This window comes from Nannospalax galili, unplaced genomic scaffold, assembly GCF_000622305.1.
Source record: "Nannospalax galili isolate Female #2095 unplaced genomic scaffold, S.galili_v1.0 scaffold24, whole genome shotgun sequence".
Taxonomy (NCBI): Eukaryota; Metazoa; Chordata; class Mammalia; order Rodentia; family Spalacidae; genus Nannospalax; species Nannospalax galili.
This window is the reverse complement of record NW_008352654.1, coordinates 2676211-2694701: the sequence shown is the minus strand read 5'-3', so window position 1 is coordinate 2694701 and position 18491 is coordinate 2676211. Positions and strand designations below refer to the sequence as shown.

Below are 18491 nucleotides of genomic sequence, written 5' to 3'. Positions count from 1 at the left end.
AGACAGGGTCTCCCTGTAGCCCCAGCTGGCCTGGAACTCACTATGTAGACCAGACTGGCCTTGTCTATGTAGACCAGGCTTGAACTCACAGAGATTGCCTGCTTCTGCCTCCAGAGTGCCGGGATTAAAGGCGTGCACCACCACGCCTGGCCCTTGAGACATATTTTTTATCATTGGTAGTCCTGTTTGTCTACTTTTGCTCTTAATTTCTCTTGGCAGTGCTTTGAAAATTTCTAATGTCAGGACATTTACAGGGGTGGAGGTTAGGGGAGGACTATCCTCAGGTTCCATAATTGACTGGAAAGTTTTACAGACCTCAGGAAAGCTGTTGCACTCACTGTTACATTTTTTTAGAGGGAAAGAATCCGGGTTAACATTAGCAATAGACAACACATCGAGCAAGCCAAGACAAGCAGCACTTAATTCCCCTGGTGACAGTATGTGACAACACCCTTAGAATATTTTCAACCAGGGAACACACTTGGGCCTTGGTGTCCAGGGTTTTTTTTTTTTAATATTATTTTTATTTTATGTGTATGAGTGTATTGCCTGCATGTATGTGAGTGCACCTGTGTCGTGCAGTGCCCCAGAGGTCAGAAGAGGGCTTTGGATTTCCCCTGGAACTGGAGTTATAGATGGTTAGTAGCCACCATGTGGTGCTGGGAATCGAACCCGGGTCCTCTGCAAGAGCAGTCAGTGCTCTTAACCATTGAACCATCTCTCCAGCCCTGGTGTCCAGGGTTTTTATTGGTAATGGACCACACAACATGGCTAGCCTAGTTCTATACTCTCCTCAGAAGCCAAGCTGACAGTGCTCCCAGCATAGATCACATTGTTGGCATTAGGCAACTGATGTGTCCCAAGACTGCAAATAAAGAGCCTTAATAAATAGGCCAGAGAGGCTGAAGAGATGACTCGGTAGTGAAGAGCACTGGCTGCTCTTTCAGAGGACCCAGGTTCAATTCCCAGCACCCACATGACTAACAACTATACATAACTCCAATTCCAGGGGGTTCAGTGCCCTCTCCTGGCCTCTGTGGACACTGCATGCATGTAGTGCACTTACATACATCCATGCAAAACACTCATACACATAAAATGCATTTTAAAAATTAAAAATAAATAGGCAGGCTATTCAAAGGACTTACCGATATCTTCTAGGATCTGCATAGGGGTGAATCTTTTAGGCAGGTTCCAGGTTTAGAAAACCCTGATGTACTGAGTTAAAAGCTTTACTTTTGAGCAGGCCTTTTTTTTTTCTTTTTCTTTCTTTTTTTTTTTTGGTCTTTTTGAGACAGGGTCTCCTTGTAGCCCTAGCTGGCCTGGTTTTCCTACGGAGACCAAGCTGGCCTCCAACTCACAGAGATCCACTGCTTCTCCCTCCTGAGTGCTGGGATCAAAGGCGTGCGCCACCACACCTGGCTTTGAGCAGGCCTTTTTTCATCATTTTATCCTTCAGGGCTCAATGCACATGTTGCTTCCTCAGGTACTGTCACCATATTGCTCAGAAGTAGTCACTTCCCAGGTGTTCTTTGCCATCCTGTTTATTCTTTTGCAGTACTATCCCAGACTGTAGCTATCTCATTATCTATGTCCCCTGCTTCCAAGTACGTGAGAACATGGATCTTGTCTGTCTTGTTCTTCTGCTTTATACCTTGTTCCCAGTGCCATGTCTGCACTTAGCTGGCACTCATACCCCGCCCCCGCAAATGAATGTAGTAATTAGTACTTAGAAACAGAACCAAATTTATTACAGACAGAAAAATAGTAAAAGACACAGTTATAGTTTATTTTTAAAAGTACTCAGTAAAAATTAAAATTACACTGAGATCCTGTATTTTACTGATTAGATTGGTAGAAATCCAGCCATTTATTCACATGAGTTGGCAAGGGCATTGGGGAGGTAGGACATTTCCTACATTGACAAAACTCTAAGCTGGTGGAATCCACTGGGAATGAGGGTAACTTAGCAGTGCATATTAGAATTTGAAATGTGCTTTAACCCAGCAATTATTCTTCAGAGAACTTGCCCTGCCAGTATACTTAAACAAGTGTTAAATGACTTAAAGGGGGAATTCCTTGCAGCATGATTTGTAAGGCAGAAAAATTGGAAGCAAACTAAATGCCCATTGTTAGAGCAACCAAATAAATTGTGGTAAATTCATATAGTAGCTATGTAACTGGTTAGAAAATTGGGGGGGTGGAGAATGAGGAGCCAGGAACAGTGGTACAATATCTGTAACCCCAGCGCCCTCAGAGGTCTAGACGAGAGGATCAGGAGTTCAGGACTAGCCTGGTGACACAGTAACGAGACACCATCTCAAGTTGAAAAAAGAAAAGGAAAAAAAAACTGTTATCTTTGTGTGGTGTGTAAAAAAACCTCTTACTTGCATAGTTGAGTAAGGAAGCAAAGTGCAACATCGTGTGTATATTTCTTGGCATACGCATAACGGAACTTTAAAGGATTCACAGAACAATAACATTCAGAAACTGGGAGATTAGGAAATGGTACGCAGTTAACAGGGGGATGTTAAATTTTAAAAAAACAAAATGAGATGGAGATGTTTCACTGAATACCTTTTCGCTTTAGAACTATTTAATCTTTTACTTCTATTCGTTTGTTAGTTTGAGGCAGGGTCTCACTATGCAGCCTTGGCTGACCCAGAATTCACTATGTAGGCTAGGCTAGTGTCAAGCTCAAAGAGATCTACCTGCCTCTGCCCCATGATGCTGGGATTAAAGGAGTATACCACCACCCCAACCCCATTTAACCTTTTAAAATAAGCTATATCATTTTAAAAGTTGCAGACATTATCCAAAATATTACGAAGAGTAAAAGGGTGAGAATGAGTGTGTGAATGGTGTGAGAGAATTAGTTATTACTAGGTTAAATAGGGTTCTACTAGACCATTCTCAACTTGCAGGCAGGGCAGGGCTGGCTCATGCTCATAAACCAGAATATCCAGTACAGGAATAAGTGCTTGATGACCTCTCTCATGCCAACCTTAAGCTAATTAAACTGCTTATACAATCTGATGGGAGAGCTGTGGTGTCACAGAAATATTTCAGTTGCACATAAACCCATCAAGTTGGTCAGAAATATAATTGCTTAAACACTGACATCACAGCTTTAGCAGATGGTGTCGTCACTTCCTTGTCTGGGAAGATAGAAGCTTAGTTCTCATGATTTCTTTCTTTTTTAAAAAATTTATTACTGAGCCGGGCATGGTGGCACACGCCTTTAATCTCAGCACTCAGGAGGCAGAGGCAGGCAGATCTCTATGAGTTCAAGGCCAGCCTGGTCTACACAGTGAATTACAGGACAACTGGGGCCACAGGGAGACCCTGTCTCAAAAAAGACAAAAAATTATTTGTGCGTGTGCGTGTGTGTGTGAGGGGCATGCATACTGTGGTGTGATATGTAAGTCAGAGGTCAGTTATATGGAGTCAGGTTGCTAGCTTGCATGGCAAGCATTTTTACCCTCTCAGCCATCTCACATACCCTCTATTTTTATTTTATTTTAATGGCTTTTTCTTTGTTTGTTTGTTTGTTTTATTTTCCTGACACAGGGTTTCACTATGTAGACCAGGCTGGCTTGGAACTCACAGAGGTCCAACTGCCTCTGCCTCCTAAGTGCTAGGATTAAAGGCATGCACTATCATACCTGGCTTTCCATTTCTTATCACTAAGCTATCTTTCACACTATGTCCCACTTTCAGACTTCATCTTCTTCATAACTATTTCATTGGGCCAGAAAATCATTTTGCTTAATGATGGATTAAGCAGAAATAATCTTTCTCAGTGAGTGGTGTATATATATCTGCCTTTTACTCTTTAGAATAGTGTTCTTTCCATTGCTGGAAGGGTTCCCTGAAGTCTCTGTGAGGTTTGAGAGGCCATCCTGACTTTCAGACTGAGGAAGAAGGCACCTGGCCTTACCTTTGTAAGGCCAGTTCTTCTGTTACCTCCTTTCATTCCCTACTCAGTTCCATTCTTTATCATCCTACTGTATTATATATTCAGTTCTTAAAATCTTATCTCTGTTCTTTGAGGAGTATGTTCTTCTGCAACAGCTCTAAGATAACTTTGTCAAGTTGGAGTCCAATTTTTGCTTGCTACAAATCTGCTGGAGAGATGACTCAGCAGTTAAGAGTACTGCCTGCTTTGGCAGAGGACCTGGGTTTGGTGCCCAGCACCCAGGTAGCAGCTAACAGCTGTCCATTCCAGGGAATCTGGTGTCCTTTCTTGCCATTTCTCTGTAGGCATTGCATGCATAGGTGCACTTACATACCTGTATGAAAAATGCACATACATATAAAATAAACAGTTCCTTTATTATTTATGATCTGACTTCCTTCACTGGTTTACTTTTATTTAACAAACAAACAAAAATATACCCTTGGTGAACTTCCCATGTCAAATTTAATGACTTTTCCCTGGAATCCTATCTGACTGTTGGTAGCACCTTTTGCTTCTGTGTTGTCTCATTCCTTGGGGTTTGTGTCTCCTGTTCATTTGATGCTTTTTCTCACATCACCTGGTTCTTAAACTTGGGTTCTTCGTACTTCACTTGATCATCTCACAGCTGTCTATACTATTCTTGTTGCCATCTCTACTCGATTCTTGAGGTTTCCTGTGGATGTACTGACTTCATCCAACTCTTTTTCTGACCTTTGCATTTTGCTTCTGACTGTCTGCCTTTGGAATTTCATGACTAATTACAGGATTCACTTACGTCTTACTTAGATCCCAGGTCTGCGCCTCTCTCCAGCCTGCTTATCTTCTTATGTTCCTTGTCTCTGTTAATACCATCACTACCTACCTGGTCCTTTGTGCTAGAAACCTCAGAAGTGACCTTGACCTCCTTCTTGACCATTTTTACTTGCAACAAAGCTTTGGCTATTTGCCTTGTGAAATATTTTTTCCAGTGTTTTTCCTTGCCACTCAGATTTCTTTTTGTTTTTTGAGACAAAGTCTTCCTGTAGCCCCACCTGGCCTGGAACTAGATATATTGCCCAGATTTCACAGAGATCCTCCTGCCTCTGCCTCCAGAGTGCTGGAATTAGAGGCATGCACCCCATACCTAGCCTACCCCCAGATTTCTTTTTCTTTTCTTTTCTTTTTTTGTCTTTTTTGAGACAGGATCTCCCTGTAGCCCCAGCTGGCCTGGAACTTGATATGTAGACCAGACTGGCCTCAAAGTCACAAAGATATGCCTTCCTCTGCCTCCAAAGTGCTGGGACTAAAGGTGTGCACCACTATACCCGTGGCTACCCTCAGATTTCTTAAAGCATAATCTGCTTATGTCATTTCCTCAACCTTAACCGTCTTTATGACTATCTCTTGCATGCTAGGTAAGCACTCCACCTCTGAGCCATGCTCTGCCCCTAGCCTTAGCCTTTTTGACTTCCTGTTGTTTATAGGACAAAGTCTAAAGTCCTTGTTTGATATGAAAAATAACTACAACCTTTCCTTAAAACTGACTTAGAAACTCGTTAAGAACAGTGTCTAGAGTCAAGATCTTTTCTGTGGTACTGAGGGTTGAACCCAAGGCCTTACTTATGCTAGGCAAATGCTCTTCTACTGAGCTACATTCCCTCTTTAAAATTTTATTTGATAAATGGAGCTTACCAAGTTGTCCTGAAACTTGTGCTTCTCCTGCCTCAACTTCCTAATGGCTAGGATTACAGGTGTGTCCCACCACACCCAGCTCAGAGTCTAATCTTAGTAATTTCAGTATTGCCAACAGCAGAGTACAATATAGAATTCTGATTACTTGAGGAGTAGGTATGTTGAAAATGAAATAAAAGAGAGCCCTTAGGCTGGAGAGATCGCTTAGTGGTTAAGAACACTGGGTGCTTTTTCCAGAGGACTAGGGTTTGGTCCCCAGTACCCACATGGTGGCTAACAATAGTCTGTATGTAACTCCAGTTCCAAAGGACCTGACGTTCTCTTCTGACTTCTTCGGGCATTGCATGATACAGGTGCACTTACATACACAGCAGGCAATACACTCAAAAATAAAAATAATAAAATATTTTTTTTTTTAAATTGCAAGGGAGAGTGTGACATGGAGGGGAAGGGGGACGTGGAGGGAGAGAGAGCCTCCTTATTCCACACCAAGTCCCCAGAGTGCCTTTGTTGCTTTGCAAATGATAGATTAGGAGGTGGTGATGAACTTGATTTCTGGAGGCCTGAATTCTGACCCTCTGACACACACTAGCTGTGTCTGTTTCCTCACTTGTGAAGTGCTGGTGATAGAACAACTGACAAAGGGTATATACATGTTATAGCCCCTATTAAATTTGAGATGTATTGTTATTGTGTGTATGTGTATGTATAATATGTGTGGACACAAATGCCATGGAATACATGTGAAGATCGGAGAACAACTTCGTGGAGTCAGTTTTCTCCTTCCAACCTTTATGTGTGTTTCAGGGATTGAACTCAGGTCATCAGGCTTATGTCATTGGGCAGGTGGCAAGCACCTTTATCCATTGAGCCAATTTACTGGCCTATAGAATGTATTTTAATGAATAATAGTAACAATTGACAGTAATAGTTATACTCTGTAATCAGAACTGAGGTATGAGAGTCGTTCTAAGGTTGTCTTCCTGAGAGAACTCTTAGCTTAATCAAGCTACTTTCATTTTAACAATAGTGACTGTATCCATTTCCTATTCACTTATCTGTGGAAAGATAGAGTGCTAGTTTATTTTGTGTTTTTCTGTTCTTAATTATTTTTTATACTTTTTACTGTTATTACTCTTCCTATTCATTTTAAAATTAAGTAAAGCCAGGAGTTGTGAGTATAGCTCAGTAGTGGAAGAGCACTTGCTGGGAATATGAGGCCCTGGATTTAGGCCCCAGCACCACCACAAAGAAAGGAGAGAGAAAAGAAAGAGAAAACAAAGCTAAGCACAGACTATGCATACAAAATGCCATCAAGATTAAGGGTCTGAAGAAAATAGAATCTTAAGAAAGATTGTAAATTCATTCAGTCATTTATCCAGTATTTATGTTTCCTTACTCTACTATGCTCAGTGAGAGTTGGGAAGATTATTAGGACATGGGAAATCAGAATTGTTTCGGGCCCATTTGCCCTCTAGGAAAACTTTTTCAACTAAATGATTTTTTAAAAATAATTGTAGCTTTACATGCAATTGTGACAAAGGATAGAGAGTTCTCTTGAACATCATTATGTGGATTTTAAAGTCTTAATAACAATGAAGGTTACATAGTTTCTTGCATAACTGGTATGAAACTGCTAATAAAGTATTTCATGAATTTGAAAAGATGAGATTACTAAGTTTGCAGCTATAGCAATGAAAATTTGACACAGGTGTATAGTACTCAAGCCAAACCTCAAAGAGGAGTACAGTAGTGTTAGTGGGAGAATAGTGGGTTTGGGGTGAGCCAAGACCCAGACAAGAGGTAGAACCTGGGTACCCTCAGTGAAAACAGATTATCTAGACTTTTGAACTGCCTACTGCCTATAAATTGGCTCTTTCTTCCTTCAAATTTTGAGAATTTAAATTATTATTAATTCCATGTCTAATTGCCTTGATTCTGCTGATTCTGATCTACCAAATTTTTTTTTTTTTTTTTTTTTGTATGTGTGTGTACTTTTAGAGTGAACGGCAAGAGCATAATGACCGGCGGAGACTTGACAACTCTGAGTCAGTATCTAATGGCCGACCCCAGGGTAATTCACGGCAGGTGGTGGAACAGGATGAGGAAGAAGATGAGGAGCTGACACTGAAATATGGAGCCAAGCATGTCATCATGCTCTTTGTCCCCGTCACCCTGTGCATGGTCGTAGTCGTGGCTACCATCAAGTCAGTCAGCTTCTATACCCGAAAAGATGGGCAGCTGTACGTATGTGCTATTCTCAGGCCAGTGTGGCTTTTCCTAACGGTATGTTGTCACCTGTGATGGCCAGAAGCAGTGGAGAGAACAAGGAGTGACAAAACAAATGCTGCAGAGTTTCTCCTGGATGGGTCATTGGTAGGGCTGAATTTGTATGGAATAGAGTCGGTTAGCAGTAGTCTTGCTCCCTGGGGCATTGGGGTCATCATTCTTATTCCTGGCATGTTCTTTTTTTCTAAATTTTGTGAATTGAAATTATATGGTTGGGCAAGCCATGTTAAATCCACAGAGATCCTTCCTGGTGTTCTTTCTTGTAGCATCCTGTTCTCACTGTGTCTCAGGCTGGTCTAGAACTTACTGTGTAGTCTAGGTTGGCCTCAAATTTGCTATCCTTCTGCCTCAGCCTCCTGAATGCTAGGATTACAGGTATGTGCCATCACACCCAGCTTTGTGACCCTGTTATAGAATCTCAGATGGTACACATATTTTCTGTCTCATAGAATAGTGCAGAGGTAAAGCAGTCTAGATTGGTAGCAACCTCTTGTTCATGAAGCACTGGGCTTCTTTCTTCAGCTTCTGTTTTCTAGGTACTTTTAGGTCTCAGAATGGAACCCCAGTCTTTATTCAGACAGCAGGAAGGAGTTGAGAAAAGACATAGGCATCTCTTAGTAGAATGTGCTCCATTTTGAGAAGTTTCTCTGCAACACTTTTGCTTGTAACTCCTTGGCCAGTACTTAGTTTCATAACCACATAAGAGGAGCAGAAGGAAATTTAATGGGCTAGGAACATTGTCACTTGGAATAAAAATATTTTTATGTGAATGAAAAACAAGATGAATGGGTGACATAATTCAAGCTGTAATCCAGCTGTAATCACCCTCAGATAAAAGACAATAATATGCCAGGTGTGGTGGCACATGCCTTTGGTCTCAGCACTCAGGAGGCAGAGGCAGGTGGATCTCTGTGAGTTCAAGGCCAGCCTGGTCTACACAGTGAGTTCCAGACCAGCTGGGGCTACAGGGAGACCGTCTCTGTCTCAAAAAAAAAAAAAAAAAAAAAGATTAAAAGACAATAATACTAACCAAATCATTGCCCCCTAACAATCACTTGTCAGCCTGGATAGTTTATGTAGCAGAACCTGGTTATTTAACAGATTGCTAATAAGCTGTAGAGAAAACCTTGGATGAGGTTGTCATTTCAACACAAAGCATCCACTAGATGGAGCCAATGCCTGGGTCAACGTGAGTCCTCCATATTCTAGTATTTTATTTTACTTTAAAGCAATTACTTTGGAGGATAGCTTTTTCCTTATGCTAAAAATTCTTAACTAGAAGCCAGGCGTGGTGGCGCACGCCTGTAGTCCCAACACTTGGGAGGCAGAGGCAGGCGGATCTCTGAGTTCAAGGCCAGCCTGGTCTACATAGTGGGTTCCAGGACAGCTGGGGCTACAGGGAGACCCTGCTTCAAAACGACACACACACACAAAAATTCTTAACTAGAGCCAGGTCTGGTGGTATATACCTAGCACTTGGAAAGCTGAGACAGGAGGATCACATGTTCAAGCACAGCCCAGGATATGTGGTGAGTTCTAGACTAGCTTGGGTTACATTGCTAGGCTGTGAAAAAAACAAACTGAACAAAAAAATTTTTGTTGACTGCTAGGTTGGGGAAAGGTGAGTTCTAAGGCACTTAGTGAATCAAAAACAGCACAGTTGTGGTTTTGAAAGGAATATGTGGTTTGAGATACCCAACAACAATTTCATGGTGTTTGTGTTTTTGTGTTTTGTAGAATCTATACCCCATTCACAGAAGACACTGAAACTGTGGGCCAGAGAGCCCTGCACTCAATTCTGAATGCTGCCATCATGATCAGTGTCATCGTTGTCATGACTATCCTCTTGGTGGTTCTTTATAAATACAGGTGCTATAAGGTGAGCGTGAGACATGGCTTTGCTTTCTGCCTTGTTCTGTTTATGAGTGGCTTTTATTGTTATTATGCATGTGTGTGTGTGCATGCCTGTGTGTGCCATAGCACATGTTGGGAGGTCAGAGAACAATTTTGTGGAGCCAGTTTACTCTTTCAACCTTAACTTTAATAGAGAAAAAAAAATGTCTTATATTTTGGGCCTAAGCTAATTTTTACAATATCTTCCTCTAAATTGTGGAACATTTTTTAAATACCAAAAGGCATAAATTGAAAGCAAATGTTTTGTGTGAGATCATATGGTTGTAATACATGAACTTCCAATGTGCCTGTGGCTTTCCAAAGGGATATACCCTAAGACTTAGTATATGTTCTCATTCATACATAGCACTGTAGGCTATAATTGTCCCCATAAAACCACCTTCAAATGCTGATGTTGAACTCACTAGCGATTGGCCATACCTCCTTTCAGAACTGCTGTTATGGTCTGTGCATCGTACCTCCTGTAGTAGCACTGCTGTTTTCCTTGGCAAGTGGACACAGGGAGGAGGGGCAGAAAAGACAGACCCACCCTTCTTAGCTTTTCCCCAGCCTTTCTCTCCCTAGTTTGTTCTCAAATTAAGTGAATTAAGTGACTCACTCCTGAATTTCAGCCACCTAGCACATGCTTCAGACTCTGGCCTCAGAAAAAAACAAATCATTATAAGTCATGAACCTTTAAGGTTGTTTTTAAAGAATAGAAATAATAAATGTTAACTTTCCAAATATTACAGTTTACACTATTTCCTTCTAGTATATTTCTGGCATTTATTTATTTATTTTTATTATTTTATTTATTATTGCACCTGTGTTGTGCAATGCCTGCAGAAGTCAGGAGAGGGTGTCAGATCCACTGGAACTGGTATTAGGGACAGTTGTTAGCTGCCATGTGGGTGCTGGAAATTGAACCCAGGTCCTCTGCAAGAGCAGCCAATGCTCTTAACTGCTAGCCATCTCTCTAGCCCCTATTTATTTGTTTTTTGAGGCAAATCTTACCATGTAGCCCTGGCTATCCTGGAACTCGCTGTGTAGACCAGACTGGCCTCAGTCTCACAGAGATCCACCTGCCTTTGCTTCCTGAGTGCTAGGTTTAGAGGCCTGTGCCACCACACGTGCTCTGAATATTTTTAAACATAGTTAAAACATATGGTCAGTGTGTGTCCTTTCTTAACATTTACTTTGGCATAAACATCTTTCTATATTATAAGCTCTTAGAACATATTTTTATGTTTATTATAATACTTGGCTCAGTAAGTATATCATGATTAATGTCTTCTAATTTCTCTGATGTTGGACATTTAAGTTGTTTCTACTTACTATAAAGTGATGTCTTGGCCAGGCGTTGTGGCACACGCCTTTAATCCCAGCACTCAGGAGGCAGAGGCAGGCGGATCTCTGTGAGTTCAAGGCCAGCCTGAATCCAGGACAGCTGGGGCTACTGGGAGACCTTGTCTCAGACAAAAAAAAAAAAGTGATGTCTTTATGCATAGAACTATTTCCTTAGTGTAAAATCTTAGACTTGAAATTTCTGGGGCAAATCATCTACAAATTTTTAACTCGCAAGTGTGCAAAATTGTTTTTTCAAAAAGATTTTATCAGTTTATACTTAACACCAGTAGTAAGAGTATCTTTCTTTTTTTTTTTTTTTTTTCGGTCAGTTTGAGACAGGGTCTCCCTGTAGCCCCAGCTGTCCTGGAACTCACTATGTAGACCAGGCTGGCCTCGAACTCACAGAGATCCACCTGCCTCTGCCTCCCAAGTGCTGGGATTAAAAGCATGCACCACCACGCCCGGCCATCAAGCATATTTTAAAGAATACATTGAGAGCTACTAGTGTAGCTCAATGTAAGATTATATGCTGGTATGGTGGTGTACATCTTTAATCCCAGCACTTGGGAGACAGAGGCAGGTGGATCTGTATGCCATTGAGGCCAGCCTGGTCTACGTTGGAAGTTCCAGGCCAGCTGGGGCCTCAGAGAGACTTTGTTTCAAAAAACAAACAGAGTGGGGCATGGTGGCACATACCTTATTTTCAGAGGCAGGTGAATCTGTGTGAGTTCATTCAAGGCCAGCCTCATCTACATAGTAAGTTCCAGGCCTGCTGGAGCTACAGGGAGACCCTGTCTCAAAAACAAAACAAAAACAAAAAACAAGAAAAGGTTATGTGCTTTTCTGCAGTTTAGCCAGTATAAACCCCTGTGTTCAATCCCTGTCCCGTACCCCGTCTGTCTCCCCCCCCACATCCCCCACCCCCAAAAAAGAATTATATTACCTTGACTCCCCCCCCCCCTTTCCCATTTTTGTTGTTTTTGGTATCCTAATTTGTTATTTTTCACCTCACCTTGGTTCTTTTTTCTTGTTTTTTTTTTTTGTTTTGGTCTTTTGGAGAATGTGTCTCCCTGTAGCCCCAGCTGGCCTGGAACTCACAGAGCTCCACCTTCTTCTGCCTCTGCCTCCAGCTTGTCTAAGAATATCTTTTACATTTATTACTGAAATATATTGCTACTGGCCACAGAATTGTGTCTCAGTTCTTTTGTTTCAGCATTTTAAAAATAATATTCTTTCAATTCATAGAGCTGGTAAATAGTGTTCTAGCTTCCATGGTTTTCCATGAAAGCCTAAGTCATAACTTAATTGTTCCCCTATAAGTAGTGTCTGTTCATTTTAAGATTTTCTTTAGTTTTCTCACCAGTCTTCTTAGACACTACGTATTCTGTGATGAGTTCTAGTCTTGTTTCAGTACTAAGCAGGTATTTACCTATTGCTGGCTAGTTGATTTGGTTGGAATAGATCACACAGTCCAACTAGCTTTCTCGTGTTAGCTTCCAACATAATTCAGTTCAGTTTTCAAAGCCTTTGCAAGCTTCATTCCCAGCTTTGCACACCAATCCCAGCAGAGGCAGGTGGATTTCTGAGTTTGAGGCCAGCCTGGTGAGTTCTGGGGCAGCCAGTGCTACATACCATGTCTCAAAAAGTCAACACAACAACAACAAAAATGCCTTTGTAGTGCTCAGATCTGGGCCACATATGCTACTCAGTTACCACTCTGGGACTCTGTCGTCAGGGTCCGAGTGCTCATAGGAGTCATGTCCACACATGCTTACCTGGGAATGACTTTCAGAGGTGCTTTCTGGTTTCTCTGGTTTCTCTTTTGTGCTTCTCCAGCCAGAAACTGGGACTGTGTTTTCCCAGTATCAGGGCTAAGAGATAGGCGGTCAGAGAGAAATAAAACAAGAGTTGTCTCATTCTCTGATGTCTGTGGTTCCTCTGACCAGAGAGAAGTTTCCCTTCTCCCTAAATCTAAGGCCTCAGCTACCCATTGCTACCTCCCAGAACTAGCCTTCAGAGAATTGAGAAAAGGGAAGGAGCTTCTGGAGCTCTCATTATCTTGTTAATACCAGCATAAGTAGACCCCCAAGTGAAGGAGAATGGTTCTGGGGGTGAAAGTGTTACATTGCTGATGTGGTACCTGGCTTGCCCAGCTCACCTGCCCCTCTACTGTTAGTACTCAGCTAGCTGGAGCATGCTTTCACCCCAGTTTGGTAGTTGCATTCAGTGGGAGAGACACATGGAATGTGCTTACTCTGTCATACGTAGACCAGATCTTAACATATTTTGCTCCAGTTCTGTACATCTTTTAGTTAATGCTAAATTTGAAACCATCTAAATTATTTTTATCCAGCCATATTTCCACACCTGTTCATTTGGGTTGTTTCCTTTTGGTGTTTAATGTTCAAGTCTTAGGAAGCACAGCCAACTTTATGGAAGAATGTTGTTTACTTTGACTGTGGTATAAAGAAGAGTGAGCATTTGAGCCAGACATTGAGAAGCTTGCCAAGACCTGTTCGAAATAAGCCCTAGGGCTTTTCATGTCAGTGGCTTGATTGTGCAGTGTTTGCTAAAAGCTCAAAAAGACCAAACCATCTTTACAGTTGTAGAAGCAAAAGATCATGGCACATCATTTGTTACGGATGGACCTATAGTTTCTAGCCTGGGTGGCTCAGGTTTAGAGGAGGTATGCACTGTTGGGGCTGAAGCAGAACCCCTTGTCTTTCCAAGCCTTTACTCAGAGAAGCTAAAGTAGGGAAGTAGCCAGAGAAAGGTGTGTGTACCTGATTTTCTACAACAGGAGGGTCTATTTAGTCATCAGAAGAGTCTTTGAATTTGGGTAGTAATTTAGAAAATCATAGATGATAACCTAAATGGGAAGACTGTTTACAACCTTATTACAGGCAAATGGCTAATATTTTTACAATATAAAGGATGGTACATAGCAAGTTCTAGGACAACCAGGGCTACGTAGTGAAAAACTGCCTCCAAAAAAGGAGTGGGCTGGAGAGATGGCTCAGCGGTTAAGAGCACTGGGTACTCTTGCAGGGGACCTGGGTTTGGTTCCCAGCACTCACATGGCAGCTAACAACTGTCTGTAACTCCAGTTCCAGGGGATCCAGTGCCCTCTTCTGACCTCTGTGGGCATTACACAGCATGGGTGCACTTGCATGCACGCAATACACTCATACACATAAAATTTAAAAAAAAATTTTTTCAAAAACGAATAAACATCCTAGTAAATACAAGAAATACCTAAACAGAAGTTAAGAAGGGAATATTGGTGGTCAATAAACAGGGTGTGTGTGTGTGTGTGTGTGTGTGTGTGTTTTACTCACTAATGAAAAAAATTGACATTAAAAAAAAATTTTTTTTTGAGCCAGGTGTGGTGGTGCCTTTAGTTCCAGCTCTGGGGAGGCAGAGGGAGGCAGATCTCTCTGAGTTCAAGACCAGCTTGGTCTATATAGTGAGTTCCAGGCTAGCTGGGACTACTGGGAGACCCTGTCTCAAAAAGACCAAAAAAAAAAAAATTATTATTTTATGTATATGAGTGTATTTCCTGCATGTGCACCACCGTGTTGTGCAGTGCCTGCAGTGTTGGATCCCCTGGAAATGAAATGTTACACATGGTTGTTAGCCACTGTGTATGTGTCCTTGGAATCGAACCAGAGTCCTCTGCAAGAGCAGTCAGTGCTCTTAACTGCTAAGCTGTCTCCAGCCCCCAAATTAATACAAATTAAAATATCAGATTAACATTTGGCATATTGACTTGATAAAGATTAATCTACTCATTTTTTGAACTGTTAGATACTATATATTAGTGATCAGCAATTAGGAAACTTTGTACACTGCAGTAATTTTTTTTTTTTTTTGGTCTTTTTGAGACATGATTTCTCTACAGCCCCAGCTGGCCTTGAACTCACTATATAGATATGTAGACCAGGCTCTCCTTAAACTCACAAAGATCTGCCTGCCTCTGCCTCTTGAGAGCTGGGATTAAAGTTGTGTACCACCACGCCCAGCTAACTGCAGTAATTTAAAAAAATACTTTATTATTTTTATTTTAAATGTATGAGTGTATTGCTTGCATGTGTGTAGTGTACCCATGTTTTGCAATGCCTGGGGAGGTCAGAAGAAGGCATCAGATCCCCTAGAACTGGAATTACGGACAGTTGTTAGCCACCATGTGGATGCTAGAAATCAAACCCAGGTTCTTTTCAAGAGCAGTGCTCTTAACCACTCCAGCCCCACTGCAGTAATTTTAAAAAAAATTATTCTGTTGTAAGAATTGAAAATCCAGAAAAAGAAACATGTACTAGAGCTTTTGTGTTAATACAGATAATTGGATAAGGGGAGAAATAGATCAAATATATGCACAGTACAAATTCTGTAGGGAAAGATTAAGTTGTAGATTTATATGTATACACACACATATATATATGTATATATGTGTGTATATATATGTGGGATATTACAATTTAAAAATTGTGTTTTGAAAACATTTGGTATGGTATGTGGAATGCCTGTAGTAGATGAAGTTTAGCCGGCTGTGATGGCACACCCCTATGAAGCCCAGACTAAGAGGATCATGAGTTTGTGGCCCACCTGGACTCCATACTCAGGTATTGTCATTCTCCCTCAAGCCAGGTTATTTATTTATTTATTTATTTATTCATTTATTTATTTATTTATTTTTTGGTCTTTTTGAGATAGGGTCTCCCTGTAGCCCCAGCAGTCCTGGAACTCACTAGTAGACCAGGCTGGCCTTGAACTCACAGAGATCCGCCTGCCTCTGCCTCCGCCTCCACCTCTGCCTCCGCCTCTGCCTCCCAAGTGCTGGGATTAGAGGCATGTGCCCCCATACCCACCTTCAGATTATTTTTAAAAACATAATAATATAAAATTATTGTTTGATTTGAATTTTGTTAACAGGTGTGTTTATAGATGCCTACATTAGCAGATAGAAAATTTGTGAAAGGGAAATGTTAATTTTTCTTCTTTGGTTTTTTTTTCTATTCTAAATTCTATAAGCATTTGTTGCTTTTTTTTTAAATTCCTGTAATACTGAGAATTGAACTCAGGGCCCCTCTGCATGATAGGCATGCACTCTGCCATTGAGTTATAACCCCAGCATCATTTGGTATTTCTGTCAGAATTTTTTTAAATTTATTTTTATTTATTTTGATTTTGTGCATATGAGTGTTTTGTCTGCATGTAAGTGCACCTGGTGTTGTGCAATGCCTGTGGAAACCAGAAGAGGACATCAGATGCCTGAAACTGGCATTACAGATGGTTGTTAGCTGCTTTGTGGGTGCTGAAAACCAAACCTGTATCCTCTGAAAGAGTAGCAAGTGTTCTTAACCACTGAGCCATCTCTCCAGCCCATGTCAGAATTTTTAAAAAAACAATTTAAAAAAAATGTATATAAGCCAGGCGTGGTGGCGCACGCTTTTAATCCCAGCACTCAGGAGGCAGAGGCAGGCGGATCTCTGTGAGTTCAAGGCCAGCTTGTTCTACATAGTGAGTTCCAGGACAGCTAGGGCTACAGGGAGACCCTGTCTCAAAAAGACCAAAAAATAAAAGTATATAAACGTGAAATTTAAAGTTTTTTAACTGCTGGATTTTTAAGTTATGTATGTGGGTATGTACACGTGAGTGTAGGCTCATGGAGGCTAGAGGCCTTAGATTTCCTGGACAAGGAGTTACAGGCTCTTGTGAGCTGCCTGTTGTGGGCGCTGGGAACCAGATTTGGGTCCTCCAGAAGAACAGTACATACTCTAACCACTGAGCTATCTCTCCAACCCCTTTATTGCTGTTTTTTTCCACTTGTGGGACAGAGTAAATAATAGAAACTGTCATCCTTGAGAAACTTTTTATTTTTTAATTTTTTGACAAGAGAACACTTAGATGTCTATAGTTTATTTTAGAATATTTTTTTCCTTTTAATACCTGTTTCTAAATGTAATGTTTCTGTTTTATGCCTTGAGTAATTCAGCACCAGAGTTCATATAACTGTTCAGTGATCCCAAAGCTGTAAATGTTCTGCCATTTAAAAGCAGAATATGGGGGCTGGAGAGATGGCCCAGAAGTTAAGAGCACTGACTGCTCTTGCAAAGGACCCAGGTTTGATTCCCAGCATCCACATGGTGGCTATGAACCACCCTTACCTCCAGTTCCAGGGGAATCCGAAGCCCTCTTCTGAACTTCACGGCATTGCACGACACAGGTGCACTCACATACATGCAGGCAATACACTTATACATATAGAATAAAAATAATAGGGGCTCGAGAGATGGCTCAGCGGTTAAGAACACTGGGTGTTCTTGCAGAAGACTTGGGTTCAAATCCCAGCACCCACATGGCAGCTAACAACTGTCTGTAACTCCAGTTCCAGAGTATCCAACAGCCTCTTCCTGACCTCCACAGGCATTGCACAGCACGGGTGCACTTACCTCCATGTAGGCAATACATGCATACACATAAAATAAAAATAATAAATTAAAATAAATAAATAAATAAAATATTTTAAAAGCAGAACATGGGCAGGGGATGCCTCTCAGTGGTATCCCAGTTGCCAGCATGTGCCAGGCCCCAGGTTTCATCCCTGGCACTACAAGAAAAACCAGAAACCAAACAAAAAGCCCAGAGCATTGACCTATACACTGTTTTCTGAACTAAATTTCATTGTTTAGGAACTGTGGGATCTGTCAGTTATATTTAAATGATTTCTTTTCTAGGTTATCCATGCCTGGCTTATTGTTTCATCTCTGTTGTTGCTGTTCTTTTTTTCATTCATTTACTTGGGGTAAGTGATAAAAATTTTGGCACCTTTTCCAGACATTTACTGTTTAGGCTTTATTATTGCCCTTAGAGCCGTGTACCTCGTTGATGAATTCCACTTGTCACAATTATTTCTGCATGTGTCATATATGATATATAAGGACAAGTAGGTTTGATAAGGATGTTTTTCATGTCTTCTTATTTCTTTTTACTGTATATGTGCACATGCCCTTGTATACATGAGTGGAAGGAGGTGAGAGGACAACTTCTGGGAGTCAGCTCTTTCCTTCAACCATGGGTTTCGGGTATCAAACTCAGGTTGTCAGGCTTGTGCCGAGGCAAGCACTTTTACCCACTGAGTCATCTTGCTGGCCAAGTAGAGAGGTTATATTGTTTTTTAATGCCTGGCGTGGTGGCGCATGCCTTTAATCCCAGCGCTTAGGAGGCAGGAGCAGGCGGATCTTTGTGAATTCGAGGCCAGCCTGGTCTACATAGTGAGTTCCAGGACAGCTGGGGCTAGAAGGAGACCCTATCTCAAAAAAGACAAAAA

At 41.3% G+C, this 18491-nt stretch overlaps 1 protein-coding gene across 4 annotated transcripts in view; it reads left to right on the top strand.

Annotated features, from left to right (window-relative positions):
• Psen1 (presenilin 1) overlaps positions 1 to 18491 on the top strand; it is a 65322-nt gene that overhangs the window by 19225 nt on the left and 27606 nt on the right. For all 4 annotated transcript variants that reach the window (XM_008849788.2, XM_029554410.1, XM_008849789.3 and 1 more), the window contains 3 exons: positions 7634 to 7875; positions 9659 to 9800; positions 17899 to 17966. In XM_008849788.2, the coding sequence (XP_008848010.1) occupies positions 7634 to 7875; positions 9659 to 9800; positions 17899 to 17966 (452 nt within the window). The remainder of the gene's footprint in view (positions 1 to 7633; positions 7876 to 9658; positions 9801 to 17898; positions 17967 to 18491) is intronic.